We start from the raw sequence: 17617 nt of genomic DNA on the forward strand, positions 1-17617 counted from the left end.
AATCTGAAGTATTCAGTTCTTTTCCACTTTGAAAATGGTAAAGAAGAGGGGAATTTTTTTTTTGTTCTTCTCTTCAGGCTAGAATTAATAGGATTCCAGCCTTTACACAAGACAATTAAGTGACAGTTCTGGTGTTTGCCCATGGACCAGAGGAACTTATTCCCATTATGCCCTATTGCTTATACACTGTTTTAAGAACTAAGTCCCTGGCTTCTCTTTTGCCTTTTCTTTATGAGGTTAAACAAAGAAAGGTGAAAATTGCAAGGACTGAAATGTCAGAGATGTGGTGGGAGAATCAGCTGGCCACATTAATATCCTTTGTTTCAGAACGGAAGTTCCTGCTGATCTTAACGGAGAGCCAAGTAAATGTCCTGATGGCAGTAGAAAACACCTTTTGCCTGGAGACAAGAGCCTGATCTTGAAAACTTGTCTGTCCTTCAGTAGCTGTGTGACCTCGGATCAGCCTGTTTTAAACTTTTCTTTCCTTGTTTGTAATACAGGGTTAATAGTATTTTTTTTCCACCTACCTCAGATTCTTGTGAGGTTCAAACAAGATAATAGGCACACAGAGCTTTGTAGATAAAGAGGCTTACAAATGCACACAATACTGTGCACAGCATTTTATTCCACAGCATTTTATATCTGTAGCTGCATAATTTATCTTAACTAAAATCTCTCTCCTGATCATAAAATCTCTCTCCTGATCTTCCCTTCCCTGGGGAAGGGAAACAGAAATCAGAAAAAAGATGATTTCCCCAGAGCTGCAGGGGAAATTCAAGGCTAAAAAGTAATTGTTGTTAATAGATCAAAATTTACCTCTGAATTTTTTAATGATGAATTTCATCAAAAATTAATTGCATTTAAATTATTTAATTCTCTAAATGGCTTTTGGAGAGGAAATCCTGCCTGTCAGACTCTGCCTTGTCAATCAAATCTCCTTCTGACCTTGACAGAAATTATAATCTCTGTTGACTCTGGTCCACACATGGCAATAACTTGTATTCATGAGGTGTTACAAGAAACCAGTAATTCTTATGTAGCGATCTAGGCCCTGAAATATAAGAAAAATGAATAGATGTTAAGGAGGACATAATAGGGTACATGGAGAGAATTAGATTTATATTTTGTCTTCTGTTTCCTTATTGATTGGGCAGCAGTATTTCTGTGAGGGCATGTGGCTGTCCATGATGTTACCCCTAAAGATCTATTCATTTTCATTCTAGAATAACTGGGAATTCAAGATGAGAGGAAAAGTAGTTCCTCTGGACTCTTTTTTGGTAACTGATTTAGTGAAACTAAGTGTGTATTGTATCATTTAACTGTCTTGCACCTTTACTTTTTTTCCTCCCGAAAATATCTAATACAAAAACCTAAAGTACAGAGAGTACCATCTTGGAAAGAGGAAGAGCAGACTTGAACTGGTCAGATTACCGAGGGGCATTTAAAGACTGAGATCTGGGAGCCCGCAAAGATAAGATTAAAATTCAAAGATATGCAGAGAAAGACCAATTCCCTATCTCTACTTGAGTCTGGTCCATATAGGGAAAGGAAATAAAGAGCAGAAGAGATTTGGTTTGGACAAAATAAAAAGCCTAGAGCACAAAGGTTTTTAAATATTTGCAGGAGGTCTTAACTATCTCTGGGTTAATGTTTGTCAAATGCGGTTTGGCACAGCCATACCTCAAGATAGGATATTGGACCAAATGGCTAACTACATATAAGGACCTCTAGGTTTAAATCTTCAATATTTTTCTTTCCTCTTTTAAGAGACTTTTGAATTACACTAATATTAAAAAAAAAAAAAACTGATGCAGTGAAAGTTAATTTAGAAGGTTTTTAAAAATGTCACCCATTAAACTGCCAGCTCTGAAGTTAGTAAAGACTGAAATTGTATTGGCACCATCGTTTACTGACAAATAAGGAAGCAAAGAGCTGGCAGAAGCAATGCCATTCATAGAGCAGTGGGAAAGCTCTGGGTTTTGCCTGACTGGTGGTCAAGGGCAGGATCTGTTTCCTGTAGTGGGCATCTCATCAAAGCATCTCCTGCCTCATGTTTGAAGGGAACAGCCATTGTGATTTGTCTGTAGAATTCGCCCCAAGCCTTTGGTCTCTGAGCTTTTAGAAGGCAGAAGTGTGTTTCACATCAGATTCTGCTTATATATATATACCTCTTCTCTTCTAGTATGTGAAGATTTTTATAGAAGTTATTTATTTTTTTCCAGCTTTATTGTAAAATAGATTCTCTAATTCTCCTACCCCTCCTACTTTCAAAACTTGCTTTTTTAAAAAAGCAGCTTTGAGATGTAATTCATTTACCATACAATTCATCCATTTGCAATGTACAATTTTAAATTATTTTGTGTGTTCACAAGGTTGTGCAACCATTGCCACAATAAATTTTCGGAATGTTATTATTCCAAAAGAAACCATTCACATACCATTACCAGTCAGGCAATCGCAAATGTACTGTCTCTAAGGATTTACTTATTGCTGACATTTCCTATAAATTAAATCATACACGTGTGTTTTTTGTGTGTGATGTCTTCTTTCACTTAACATGATGGTTTCAAAGTTCATTTATGGTGCGGGATGTGTCAGTATTTCATTTCTTTTTATTGGCAAGTAATATTCCTCTGAATCAATATACCATATTTTTAATCAGCTATACCAGGGGCCTATAACAAAGGGCATGCAGCAAGATGAATATGACCAAGAATAGGCAGAGTCACATCATAGAGGGCATGAAGTTAGGACTTGAACAATGGGGAAGGAATAATGTAAAATGCTTTGGCCACTTTGAAAGCCAGTTTGGTGGCTTCATATAAAACTAAACATAGTTTTACCATATAATCCGGCAGTCATGCTCCTTAGTATTTACCCAAATGAGTTGAAAACTTACATCTGCACAAAAACCTGCATATATATATTTCTTTTATTTAAAATTTTTTTAAATTTTTTTAAAGAATTTTAAGTTTACTTATTTATTTTGAGAGAGAGAAAAAGAGAGAGTGGGGGAGGGGCAGAGAGAGAGAGGGAGAGAGAGAGAATCCCAAGAAGGCTCCACACTGTCAGTGTGGAGTCCAATGTGGGGCTCAAACTCACAAACCGTGAGATCATGACCTGAGTGGAAATCAAGAGTCAGATGCCAGACTGTGCCACTGAGGCTCCCTTGCACATGTATGTTTATAGCAGCTTAATTCATAATTGCCAAAACTTGGAAGCAACCAAGATGTCCTTCAGTAGGTGAATGGATAAATAGATTGTGGTATAGAGAGTGGAAATTTTTTCAGCACATAAAAGAAATGAACTATCAAGCCATGAAAAGACATGGAGAAACCTTAGAAGCCTATTTCTAAGGGGTGTCTGGGTGGCTCAGTTGGTTAAGCGCCCGACTTCAGCTCAGGTCTTAATCTCATGGTTAGTGGGTTCGAGCCCCTCACTGGGCTCTGCCCTGGTGGCGTGGAGCCTGCTCGGGATTCTCTCTCTGCCCCTCCCCCACTTGTCCTTTCTCAAAATAAATACATAGTTGTTTTTTTTTAAAGCCGATTACTAAGTGAAAGAAGCCAATCTGAAAAGCTTACATACCATATGATATTTTTGGAACAGTATGACATTCAGGAAAACTGTGGAGACAGTAAGTTCAGTAGGTACCAGGGGTTAGCCCAAAGGAAGAGATGAGTAGGCAGAGCATAGGATTGTTAGGTCACTGAAGCTGTTCTGTATGATACTATAATGCTGGATACATGCCCTTATACATTTGTCAACCCATGCAATGTACAACACAAGAGTGACCCTTAATGTAAACTTTGGGCTTTGGCTGATAATCATCTGTTGATATAAGTTCATCAGTTGAAACAAACATATGGCCCCGGTGCAGGATGTTGTTAGCGGGGGAGTCAGGGAAAGAGAGGGGAAGGAGGTATATGGGAGCTCTGTACTTTCTGCCTAATTTTGCTGTGAACCTAAAACTGCTCTCAAAAATAAAATCTATTAAACAGAAGAAAGCATTATCAGTTTTCCATTGTTCACTACCTTACCTTCATGCCTCTGTGGTTTGATATTGGGTATTTCTGATCATATTCACCTTTTAGTGCACCCTTTGTTACAGTCACCTAGTATAGCTGCTTTTTATGAATATGCCATCCATTTTATTTGCTCTCCCCCCACCACCCCCTTGCCTCCATGACTACAGACATAGTTCCATCTACCTGCTTTTCCTATTGTATCTATGAAATCCTCACCATCTTTCAAGATTCGATTTAGACGCCACCTCCTCTATGAAGTCTTCCCTGAAGAGACTAAATCTCACCCACCCTGTTGCTTTTGTGCCACTTGGTAACTGTAGTTTCCTAGAAATAAGAACAGAATCTCTTTCATTTCTCAGTCTCTAGTGCCCCATGGAGTCCCTAGCACATAGCAGTACCTATTAAATGTTTTCATTAAATTGGCCTGTTGGAAGAACATTTTTCAAACTGAAGTCTGGAGATTAAATTCTGATGTATTTCAGGGGTCTGTGAATTCTCTAAAAGATTTAAAAAAAATTTTTTTAAATATTTACTTATTTTTGAGAGGGAGAGAGAGAGAGAGAGAAACAGAGCGTGAGCAGGGGAGGGGCAGAGAGAGAGGCAGACACAGAATCTGAAGCAGGCTCCAGGCGCTGAGCTGCCAGCACAGAGCCCTACACGGGGCTCGAACTCATGGACTGCAAGATCATGACCTGAGCCGAAGTCCGACACTTAACCGACTGAGCCACACAGGTACCCCATCTAAAAGATGTTTTTTAATGTTGCATTTTCATTTTAATGATAATTCTGAATCACCTGGATCTGCATTATAATCAAGTCGCACTGCACAATTTCAGTGCCCATGTTTGTGTTTGGGAAACATTGGACTGAAGCATTCGTCAGAATGTATATAAACTTCTGATGACAGAGGAGTGCTGGCTGTAAGTGTTCATTCAATCTTTGAAAAATATAACTGGTTTTACTCAGCAGTACCTTAGCCAGCAGGCTAGGATATTTCTTACTTACTTCTTGTTGGTAAATTGAATAGAGTACTTAGGAGTGGTTTTATCTGTCTTCATTTCTATGTCTTCAAAAAAAATTTTTTTTATTTTTATTTTTTTTTATTTTTTTTAAATTTTTTAATGTTTTTATTTATTTTTGAAGGAGAGAGAGACAGAGCATGAGTGGGAGAAGACCAGAGAGAGAGGGAGACACAGAACTTGAAGCAGGCTCCAGGCTCTAAGCTGTCAGCAAAGAGCCCGATGCGGGGCTCGAACTCACAAACTGTGAGATCATGACCTGAGCTGAAGTCGGACGCTTAACTGACTGAGCCACCCAGGCGCCCCAAAAAAAATTTTTTTTAATTAAAAGAAAAGGAGGGAAGGGAGAGAAGAAAAAGAATAAAGGAGTCACCAGACATAAAAAATGGAGTTTTGATAGGATGGCATAAGGATTTGGCCAAGGGTGGCATTTCCTTTTCTCACTCTCACTTTTAGGACCTGTTTCAGTTAACTAGGGGAACGGTTGAGCCCTTGAAATCAGCAGGTCCCCTGGCTCCAAAAGTGATTGTGTGAATTCGGATGTGATAGCACCTTTCCACCATATAAGAGTCTCTTGCTGCAGTCATCTCGGCTTCTGCATGAAAGGAGATGGGATCTGATCAATGAATCTATCAGTCTAGACTTAAAGTACCATTGAAAAGCCTGATAAAACAATAGCCAAATTTTGGGAAGAGCTTAAAGGTCCATCAACTGATGACTGGATAAAGAAGATGTGGTTTATATATACACTGGAATACTACTTGGCAATGAGAAGGAATGAAATCATGCCATTTGCAGCAACATGGATGGAATTGGAAGGTATTATGCTGAGTGAGATAAGTCAGTCAGAGAAGGACAGATATCATGTTTTCACTCATATGTGGATCTTGAGAAACTTAACAGAAGATCATGGGGGAAGGGAAGGGAAAAAAATAGTTAAAAACAGAGAGGAGGGGAGGCAAACCATAAGAGACTCTTAAATACAGAGAACAAACTGAGGGTGGATGGGGGGGTGGGGGAGAGGGGAAAATGGGTGATGGGCATGGAGGAGGGCACTTGTTGGGATGAGCACTGGGTGTTGTATGTAAGCCAATTTGACAGTAAATTATATTCAAAAAAAGAAAAGAAAGAAAAACTTGATAAAAATCTAGCAAATCCTGGGTGGCTCAGTTGGTTAAGTGTCTGGCTCTTGACTTCGGCTCAGCTCATGATCTCACAGTTCATGGGTTCAAGCCCCAGGTCAGGCCCTGCACTGACAAGAGGAGCCTGCTTGGGATTCTCTCTCTCTCTCTCTCTCTGCCCCTCCCCCATCTCTCAAAATAAATAAACTTAAAATTTTTGAAAAAAAATCTTCCAAATCCTAATTTATTAAGAGTCTTTTCACATAGATGATAATTGGTACGAGTAAGTCATAGGCAGTTTAAAAAGGTTTTCAGCTCTTTTCACTATGCATTTGATTTTTCACCTTCCAAAGCAACTCACTTTCATTAAGTTTGTTCAAACAAATCTAGATCCTTCTCTGGTTTCCTTGAACACACAGCTGTGTGCATCTCAGTAAGATTGATTATTGCTGACTTCCTGAAAAGAACATGGAGATGCAAATAGCCAGGTGTTGTCATCATCATTGCACAAAGTAGAAGTCATCAGAGCTGAACTAAGATATACCTCTCTGACTAGCATCTACTTGAGTAAGTTTGTAAAAGTGAGCTTGGATTTACCGTGTTCATTTGCCTGAGGCTGTTCAGAAATGCCCAAGGAAAAGATTATGGTCTCTCTAACTTCAGTTCTCGTGGGTATCTCTTAGTCTAAATATTGTAGTCCGTGGTAAGTATTTTCTGAATATGGGTGGAGAGGTGGGAAATTCAGAAATCAGTACCTTTTTTTTTTTTTTTTATAAAAGCCATATAATACATCGGTTTTTAAGGAAACAACAGGATGGTAATGAATGTTTGGTCTTGTCAGGGGTCGAGTATGTACTATCTTAAAGACAAAAGGTGCATTAGGATTTTGGAATTTTGTGGTTCAAATAAATTTCAACTGAAGCAATAAGCACATCTCATCTGAATAAAGAAAAATACAAAAAAACAAAAACAAAAGCAAAAAAACTCACCCTAAATTTAACCCCTCCCGTATGGGATAATTCAGGTTTTGTTGCTTAATCAGAAACCAAGGAATAGTAGCAGGTATCCCAGAGCCTAGGGTTTTAGTTTATAATGGAATGAGTTAGTCAGCGGTTGGGAAATATACTCAGTATTTAAGCCTTTCACATGAACTACTACTTTAAATAGTTACTCACCTGTTTTGTTTTTTTTTTAATAGGTTGGCTTATGTATAAAGATGACTTAGCTCTTTGGGAAAGTCATATATATATGCTAATATCGTAAGAGTCATGCTGTGTACTAGGCTTTTGTCCCAATTAAAATTGCAGTTAGAAGAAAGAAAATTATTGGGTTTGATTTTTTTCTTTTGTTATAAAATGATTTTGAACTCTTTAAAAAACATATACTGTGTTAAGTTCCTTTGTTTTGGCAAATCTAACTTTCCTGACTTTATATTGATAGACATCAAACTGACATAGAATTGCTCTACAATTTTATTTATTTTTTATGTTTTGTTTTTAAAGGTTTTTTGTTTGTTTGTTTGTTTGTTTTTAAGTAGTCTCTGCATGCAACACGGGGCTTGAACTCACGACCTCAATATCACAAGTTGCATGCTCTTCCAACTGAGCAAGCCAGGCACCCCAAAGTGCTCTATAGTTTTAAAGAACATTCCATTTTTCATATTATATGTTAGAATGCTTTTGGCTGCAGGTGACAGACATTCCCAACTCAACTGGCTTAAACAGTAAGGAATGAATCGCTTGCACATAACAAAAAGTCCAGGAGTGGTTGATTTTTTGGCTTCATGATATCCTTCAAGACCCAGATTCTTTTCATCTTTCTGCTCTGCCAACTTCAGCTTTTGGCTTCGTCCTCTAGTCCCTCATGGTTTCAAGTTGGCTACAGTAACTCTAAGGTGTCATATCGTTATCATAGCCAGAGGCAAAATGTCTTCCAGCAGATTTTCCTTTACACCTCATTGTCCAGACTAGGTCACATGCCCATATGTAAACCAATTAATGCACAGGGATGTGTCCACCATGATTCATTTAGACCAGTGAAGACCTTAGTCTGAATCAAATGGGTGATGGTTGGGACAGGGCGGGGGAAGGTGGGTACTTGAACAAAATTAGAATGCTATTTGCAAGGAAGAATGGGAGAATGCCAATGCGATGTGCATAACAAATGTGGCTTTTGGGATCCCTAAAGCTCAAATTAAGTACCTTTTATGTAGGATCTTGAAACTGTCTGCCCATGTCAAAATGTAGCCTTGGGAGCTATATTCTCTGACTACATGCATTCATTTTTTGTTCTGCACAGAAACCTGGTCAGGACTGACCCCCAGCCTAGGTACTAGGATCCGGTACAGTCTTGAGAAACTAGCCACATGGCATGGTAGGCACTAAGAGAAGGGAAGATTAGTCAGAGGCAAGCAGTAGCTTCCCAGGAAATGGGAGCAGAGATGTAAATCCACAAAGAACACCAGGATTGATCAAGGATGTGACAAATCTAGGCTGTGTGTGTGAGTTCAGGTTGCAGAGAACATGACGGCAGGGCACTTTGAGAACTGCAGGGTGAATACAGTGTTCCAGCTCTTCTAGCCTCCACTGTGGAAAAAGAAAGTAGCATGTGGGCCCAGGGCCTGCTGACTGGTACAACGCAGGGCTCTTGAGATGCTAACCTTCCTACTGGCTCCTCTTGGTTCTTAGGTGCGCTTGGGGATGGAACTGGTAGAGCATGCAGTTAAATGGATGCTCATTCTGAAAGTAGTAATGAAACTCAAGCAGGGCCAGAATTTACATAAATGCAACGTTAAATTGTGGTTTTGTTAATGTAGTGGTATGGCCGCGACTTTTATGGTGGGTCAGGATAAGAAACAGCTGTATGGTATCTACATTGAGTATCAAACTTCTGTTGCCCATTTGCTCTTCACTTTCCCCCCAGAGTCTTCACAACTTTTTCCTTCAGACCTTCTCCTCTGAGAGCTTCTCCTCTGAGCCCTCACCCCTGGCTCTCAGCGTCCTCCACACACATACACACCTTCCTTAGTTTGTCCTCACAGCCATTACTGCTGCAGGAAGATGTGTTTACTGTTTATTGTCTTGCTCCCTCACTAGAAGTAGGATTCATGAAGATGGGACCTTTACTTTTTTTTTTTCATGTTTTGTCACCTCCAGACTGAGAATGTTCTTGGAGTATTGTAGGTACTCCTTTAAGATTTGTTGGATGAGGGGCGCCTGGCTGCCTCAGTTGGTAGAACATGTGACTCTTGATGTTGGGACTGTGAGTTTAAGCCCCACGCTGGGGATAGCATTACTAAAATTTTTTTTAAAACTAAAAGATTGGCTGGATGAATGAATAAGGTATCTCTTGATGTTCTTCCTAAAATTTTTCTCTGTTACCAAATTGATGTTCCTTTTTTTATTGGATAATAAGAACTATGTTTTTTCTGTTTCCTTTTATGTCTTAGCCACCAGGAATTGATAAGCTAAGTTCTGGGATCCTTAGCTTGGGATATCTGCACTCCCTCACTTACTGTAGAGCTTTTAAAAGTACTTATTTCAGTGATACATAATTTCAATATTATTTATTACAAGTTTCTTCAAATTCTATATGGAAATAAACAAATGTTGGATAATAATAAATGCACAGACTGAATGAAAGGTAAAAGAAAGAAGTCAAAAAGAACATCAGGATTTTGAGTCTGGATGAATAAGAATACTGGAGCTGTTATTAATAGAAATAGGAACCTGATCAAAACATTACTCATAAAAGTATCTTTTCTGTCACCATGTTGGGCACATCTCACTCCATTGTTGCTTGGTCGTTTTTTTCCCTCTTCCCCATTTAGGCTTTGAATGCCATGAGGGAAAGGACTGTGTCTTTCTTGTTTATGATTGGATCCCCAGGCCTAGTATAGTGCCTAGCACAGTGCCTAGCACATATTACCTTTTCTTTACCATGCATTTTTCACTTTAAATCTCTACATTAGTAACCATTCACTTGTTTGTCATCTGCTCTTACCTTTCAGCCTGTAATTTCCCCTCCTTCTCTCATTTTCCTGTGCCTTCCTTCCCAACAAAGAAACTTCATTCCTTTAACAGCAACAGCCTCCCTCTAGGGATGGTGAATGTATGCTTCTTCCTTTTCCAGTCTCCTGAACCTCATTCCCCTGATGACTAAACCAGAGGTGACTCATCAACTCATAGATTCGTACAACTGGAAAGGACCTGAGAGACGTCTTGTCTAATTGACTTGTCTCTAGTTGGTACAGAGAGGTGAAGCAAATTGCCCAAAGTCAAAATGCTAGTTGGTAGCAGGGCCAAAACTAGAACACACATCTCTTAACTCTGGATCTATATCTCACACTACAGAATGAGCAAGTTCCTTCCTAAGACCAGAAAGGAAAAGTACTACAGTAAAAGTAGAAATATATGTTTTCCTCTTAGTTGGAAATTTTAAATACAATCAGTATGTTATAGGAGTTAAGTATCAAACTACGTAACTTTGATCTTGGGCGTATTTGCTTTACGGACAAGTTATTTAAATCTTCTCTTTTAGTATATCCTTTCTATCATTTTTCTATACATTTGTATATTTCGTATACATATTTAAATCTGTAAGTTTGGTTTGTTAATAGTGAGAGAAGTTGCATCTGTGCATTTTTACATACACAAATGGAATGATACTGGTTCTATTACTTCCTTTTGCTTTAACAGTGTCTTCAGGGACCTTTCTATATTAGTGCATATAATTCTGTCATTTTCTTTTTAACGACTGCATTGTACTCCATAATATATATGTTTATTTAACCACTTCCATATTAATTAATATTTAATTCTCATTTTTCACTGTTACAATTCTGTAGTTAAGTCTTTATGCAGATATCCTTGTGCATATATGTGACTCTCTCTTCAGGATTGATATTCAGAAATGCAAATACTGGGTCTCAGAGTAGGCACAAAGTCCCCTCTATTCTGAAAACAAGCTATGGCTGAATTACTGCTAACTCAATTTCTGCAATTCATAGTCATGTTAACTGGGCAGGGGATGAGACTTTTGACTGTCTGTAGTATATTAGGAACTGGGAGCCTTTTAGAGAAATTTCTCCCTCATCTTTATCCCATACTGTGTGGAAAATACATTGTGTTTTGAGGGAAAACGAAATCAAAACAGTCTCCTCCTCCCCCTTCCAAGTGTTTGAAATTAGTGAGATTAGGGTCTCCAAGCAACCTCTGCTTGGCTCTGTGATGGCAGTTACCACAGTACTGTAATTGTTGGTACTTATCTGTTTGTACCCACCTCCTAAACTTTGGGCTTTCTAAAGGGTAAAGATTATGTTTATGTTTTTTTATCCCTAGAACATTATCATGATACCTAGCACATAATTTTGTTTTGTTGAACAAATTAATGAACTCAGTTCAACATTAGCATTTGTTGAGTACTTCATACATAAAAGATTACTGAGAACTGATGGAAACGAAGTTCTACCTTCAAGGAATTTAGACTCATGGGAGAGATAGATGCTGAAAACCTCTAGGAATCAAGGCATTAGTGACACAGGTGATTTAAGTTCAAAGAACTGTGGAACTTCCCTGGAGGACTAATTAAGGCTGACTGAAGAAGTTTTCACAAAGGAAATAGCATTTGAGGTGAGCCTGATAGGACAAGTTGGTGATTTTTTTTATGATTTATCATTTATGTGATTAAGAATGGGTGGCTTTAAGCAATGCTTTGGAAACCATTTTGTCACCTCACAGATAGATGTCATGTAGCCTTAGTACTACAAAAAGGCTAAAGGTAGAGTGTTATACTTGGGTTCTAGAACTAGAGCCTCAGAACCTAGATCAAGCCAAAAAAGCTTTAGCTCTTGGTATGCCTGTGGAGGAAGAAGTTGTTTCCATATATAAAATGTCAATTCTGATGTCTTAGCATGCTATTTCTCTTCTTTTCAAATAAAACAACTTCTCTTGACATACTTCCCTACCTTGACCAGCAGCCACCCCATTTCTTTGATCTGCTTTGCTGAAAAACTTCTTAAGTGATCTTTCTGTCTCCACTTCTCCCATACTGTCTTAAACCCACTTCTAGGAACAGCATACAGAACTCAGAAATGGACCCACAAATATTTGGCCAACATATATCTTCAACAAAGCAGGCAAGAATATCTGATGGAAAAAAAGTCTCTTCAGTAAATGGTCCTGGGAGAACTGGGTAGCAACTTGCAGAAGAATGAAATTGGGCCACTTTCTTACACCATACACAAAAATAAATTCAAAATGGATGAAAGACCTAAAATATGAGACAGGAAACCATCAAAATCCTACAGAAGAAAACAGGCAGCAACCTCTTTGACCTCAGCCATAGCAACTTCTTGCTAGATATGTCTCCAGAGGCAAGGGAAATAAAAGCAAAAATGAACTATTGGGACCTCATCAAGATAAAAAGCTTCTGCACAGGGGTGCCTGGGTAGCCCAGTTGATTAAGTATCTGGCTCTTGGTTTTGGCTCAGGTCATGATCTCATGGTTTGTGAATTTGAGCCCCGCATCAGGCTTGCGTTGACAGTGCGAAGCCTGCTTGGATTCTCTCTCTCCCAATCTCTCTGCCCATCTCTCTCTCTCTCTCTCTCTGTCTCTCTCAAAATAGATAAATAAACTTAAAAACAAAAAAACTTCTGTACAGCAAAGGAAATAATCAACAAAACTAAAAGGCAACTGACAGAATGGGAGAAGATATTTGCAAATGACATATCAGATAAAGAACTTCTCAGACTCAACACCCAAAAAACAAATAATCCGGTGTAGAAATGGGCAGAAGACATGAATAGACACTTTTCCAAAGAAGGCATCCAGATGGCTAACAGACACATGAAAATATGTTCAACATCACTCATCATCAGAGAAATACAAATCAAAACCATGATGAGGTACCACCTCACACCTGTCAGAATGGCTAACATTAACAACTCAGGAAACAACAGATGTTGGCGAGGATGCAGAGAAAGGGGAATGCTGTTTGCCCTGTTGGTGGGAATGCAAACTGGTGTAGCCACTCTGGAAAACAGTAGGAGGTTCCTCAAAAAATTAAAAATAGAATTACCCTATGAGCCAGCAATTGTCCTATAGGTATTTATTCAAAGGATACAAAAATGCTGATTTGAAGGGGCACATGCTCCCCAGTGTTTACAACAGTGCTATAAATAATAGCCACATTATGGCCATATGTCCATCGACTGATGAATGGGTAAAGAAGTGGTACAATGGAATATTACTTGGCAGTCAAAAGAATGAAATCTTGGGGCTCCTGGGTGGCTTGTTTGGTTGAGCATCTTTCTCTGCCCCTCCTCTGCTCATAGTATCTCTCTCAAAAGTGAATAAATGGTTTTAAAAAAGAATGAAATCTTGCCATTTGCAATAACATGGATAGAAGTAGAGTGTATTATGCTAAGTGATGTGAATCAGAGAAAGACAAATACATGATTTCACTCATATGTGGAATTTAACAAACAACAGTTGAACATAAGGGAAGGGAAGGAAAAATAAGATAAAAACAGAGAAGGAGACAAATCATAAGAGACTCTTAAATAAAGAGAACAAAATACGGGTTGCTGGAGGGAATATGGGTGGGGGGATGGGCTAAATGGGTGATGGGCGTTAAGGAAAGCATTTTGTGGGATGAGCACTGGGTGTTGTATGTAAGTGATGAATTGCTGGCTTCTTCTCCTGAAACCAATACTACACTGTATGTTAACTGACTTTGAATTTAAATAAATTAACTGAAAAAACAACAACAACACTTCTGTCATGCTCTTACCCCTACCAGTCCATCAAAACTGTTCTCGTCAGAGTCAACAGTGTCCTCATTGTTACTCAATCTAATGGTCAGTTATTAGTTTTCTTCCAACGTGACATTAAATATGCTCCCAGTGCATAATTTCTAATGGTTGGTTATGCAAGTACTTTGAAAAGTATAAAACACCATACAATATACTATGATAGTATCATTATTCCTTCTTTAAGAACCTGAAAATTTGTTTTTAAAGATTTTGATTTCTTTTTTTTTTTTTTTTTTTCTTTTTTCCTATAGGGGACATGCTCTCAAAGTACAGAGAACCTTTGATCCACACATTCCTGAGGGGAGCAAGAGATCCAGATAGTGCTCACAGGGCCAGCAGCTTATCTAACCTTGGAGAACTGTGCCAGAGGATGGACTTTCTGCTGGGCTCTGTGGTTCATGAGGTACTGCATGTTGATTGTTTTTCTAATGCTTGTTTTTACTTGGGCCTGTGATATAGCTTGGGGTTGAGAGTCAGATCTCTGGTTTTTTTTCCAGATCAGGTAAATCATTGAACCTACCTCAGCCTCACTGGTCTTATATGTATATTGGAAGTTAGATTCATAAGAATTTTTTATGGCAAGTGACAACAAGTCACCTTAACTTGCCTTATGTATTAAAAGAGGATTGAGGGGTGCCTGGGTGGGTCAGTCAGTTAAGCATCCGACTCTTGGTCTCTGCTCAGGTCATGATCTCATGGTTTGTGGATTCGGACCCCACATCGGGCTCCTCACTAACTGCTTGGGATTCTCTCTCTCTCTCTCTCTCTCTCTCTCTCTTTTTTCCTCTCTCTCTGCCCCTCCCACATGCACACTTTCTCTCTCTCTCTTAAAATAAATAAACTTAAAAATAAAAGAAGTAAATGTTATTTAAAAAAAGAAAAAAGGCGTCTGGGTGGCTCAGTTGGTTAAGTGTCCAACTTCAGTTCAGGTCATGGTCTCATGGCTTGTGGGTTCAATCCGGCACAGGTTCTGTGCTGTCAGCTCAGAGCCTGGATGGAGCCTGCTTCGGATTCTGTGTCTTCTTCTCTCTCTGCCCCTCCCCCACTAACACTCTGTCTCTCTCTCTCAAAAATAAACATCTCTACCCTAGGTCTCTGGGCCATCTGTGAGCTCATCTCTGTTCACAGAAAATTCCCAGGCATAGATTCTAATTGGTCCTCTTTGGTCAGAGGTGCCCTGTATTCAGGGGGACGAGGTTATTTACCAGAAAGACTAATTAAGTTCCATGTTTTGTTTACCATGTTACACCTAGTACCTGGTACATAGTAGGTCGAGGATGACTGGGCAGCCATATAGGATGTTGGCACTGCACGCTCTTCCTGGTTTCAGAGTTGCTGAGTTAATGAAATGTGCGTCCTGTTGTTGTCCTCTACGAACATCTTCCTCTAGCCCCTTACGTTTTATCTTTGCCCTCACGTTTATTTAGTCATCGGTATATTAATATATATCTTGACTTCCTGCTGTGTGCTAGGCACTCTGCTATTAAAGATGATGCTGGATGGAAAAAGATTAGTTAATAAGTAGCCAGGAGTCGTTTTATTACCAATGCACTTGACTATCTTAAATCTTTATTTGGAAGAAAATGACATGTAAATTATAAATATATAAATTTTTAAAAGTTTATATTACCTTTTTATTTATGAGAGACCATATCTCTCACATAGAGCATATAACTTCACTAGACCAAAAACTTACAAAACTGTAATACTGGCTTCTTTATTCAGACCATGTTGAACAACAAATCTTAAGAAGTTCCTAGGGAGAAGGAATTTTCTTTGATGTCGTGATTGTGTCTTATCGCTAAGCAGAAAAATACACTCATGGATGTACGCATACCCTTGAATTTATGGCATTTCCTGATTCCTGAGCTTTATAGGCTTTGTTTTATTGATAGTAAAGGCTACTCATGCCCTTAAATTCCAATTTAGGATTTTTTTTCCAACTTAGGCTTTTTAAGAAAGTTATGCGTCAGTCACTTCCTCTCCTTTAACTCTTCCATGAGGGACACACCTCTCTGCCCATCTTTTTATATATTTTTTTCTTTTTTTAAAAAGTTTTTATTTGAATTCCAGTTAGTTAATATATAGTGTAATATTTGTTTCAGGTGTAGAATTTAGCAATTCAACACTTACGTACAACACCCGATGCTCATCACGAGTGCCCTCCTTAATAGTCCCCACTACCCATTTATGTGTCTTTTTTTAAAAACTTAGAAATAATGCTTCTTACCAACTTAACACCTTAGAGTGCTCTACCATATGTGAACCGTTAGATATCTGATCTTTGGTTGTTTTGGATGTCACTCATCCAAGGAGTGAATCTCTTGTCCTTTAGTATATGAACTTGTAACACAATAGAAGGCATTTGCGGGTCTATTTAATTATATTGTCTAAAGATTTCAGCCTTTTATAACTTCTCTGGGTCAAATATGGAAGCAGTTCCCACATTTTTTTCCTGTTTATTTGGTACCTTCATATGACTCAACCCAAACCAAGCCATAAGCTGTGATATGAACCAAACCCAAACATTATTATTTTTAATAACAGCTTTATTGAGATGGAAGTCACATACCATATAAATCACCCATTTAAAGGGTACAATTCAACTGCTTCTAATATATTTGCAGAATTGTGTAAGCATCACAAAATTTTTTAAAACACAGCTGTGAATGGAATGAAAACTTACCCTGGATCTCCAAGTGGATCAGCTTAGGTTTGACAGGATCCCATATACTTTCTGAAACCATTGACCCCAAACAATACCTGAACATCATGGTCTTCTCTGAACCAAAAAACTGAGACCATGTTTCTTCTTGAGTCCCTAGACTCTTCTTCCCATTTTCTCTCTTAAGGAAACTGTAGCATGCTGGCGGCATATGATTTCCCATCAGAGTGTTAGAGAAATTTCTTGGTTTGGTTGATTAGAAAAATTGAGCTCAAGCAGGTTTTTATAACATTCAAGAAGTATCATCTCTCTGGAGACCCACCTGACCTGTTGATAGAGAATGAAATTTCCAAGTGCACTTGGGGATGGGAATCAGTGAGGGCCTACCTCCTCCACCTACTTACCTGCGTTCATTCGAGCACACATGACTTAGACTCTGAACTCAGTGTCTGACTTAGAAAATGGGATCAAAGGGGTGTCTGGCTGGCTCAGTCAGTCGAGCATGCAACTCTTGATCTCGGGGTCGTGAGTTCAAGCCCCACGATGGGGATGGAGATTACTAAAAAAAGGGGGCGGGATTAAAATGCCTGCAGTGAAGGATTGTTACAAGGATCTAGAGATAATGTATATCTGGAAAATAAGAAAAAGCAGAGGATCTGGGTGGCCAGAGTGTTGGGTGGAGGGGAGGTTGCAATGTTAAATAGGGTATTCAAGGTGAAGCTCATTGAGAAGGTGACATTTGAGTAATGATTTGGTTTTTTGTTTTGTTCTGTTTTTGTGCTGAGATTTTTCTTTAAGGAGGATTTTGGTGATTTGAAGGAGACCGATGATGACAGTGATCATCATGGCAGCAAGGAAATGAGAAGAACAGGGGTAACAAGCCTCCTTCAGATGTTACCGCTCGTACATTTACCAAACACCTGCAGTGTGCCAGGCCCTTTGTCAGGGGCCAAGGTTACAAAACCCTACAAGA

The 17617-nt window shown here is 38.9% G+C and overlaps 1 protein-coding gene across 1 annotated transcript in view; it reads left to right on the forward strand.

Annotated features, from left to right (window-relative positions):
- The window catches only part of TANGO6 (transport and golgi organization 6 homolog), a 193116-nt gene that overhangs the window by 130733 nt on the left and 44766 nt on the right, over window positions 1-17617 (forward strand). The window contains exon 16 of the mRNA XM_060650333.3: window positions 14231-14382. Coding sequence (XP_060506316.2) covers window positions 14231-14382 — 152 coding nt within the window. The remainder of the gene's footprint in view (window positions 1-14230; window positions 14383-17617) is intronic.

The sequence above is a fragment of the Panthera onca genome, chromosome E2, assembly GCF_046562875.1.
Source record: "Panthera onca isolate mPanOnc1 chromosome E2, mPanOnc1 haplotype 2, whole genome shotgun sequence".
Taxonomy (NCBI): domain Eukaryota; kingdom Metazoa; phylum Chordata; class Mammalia; order Carnivora; family Felidae; genus Panthera; species Panthera onca.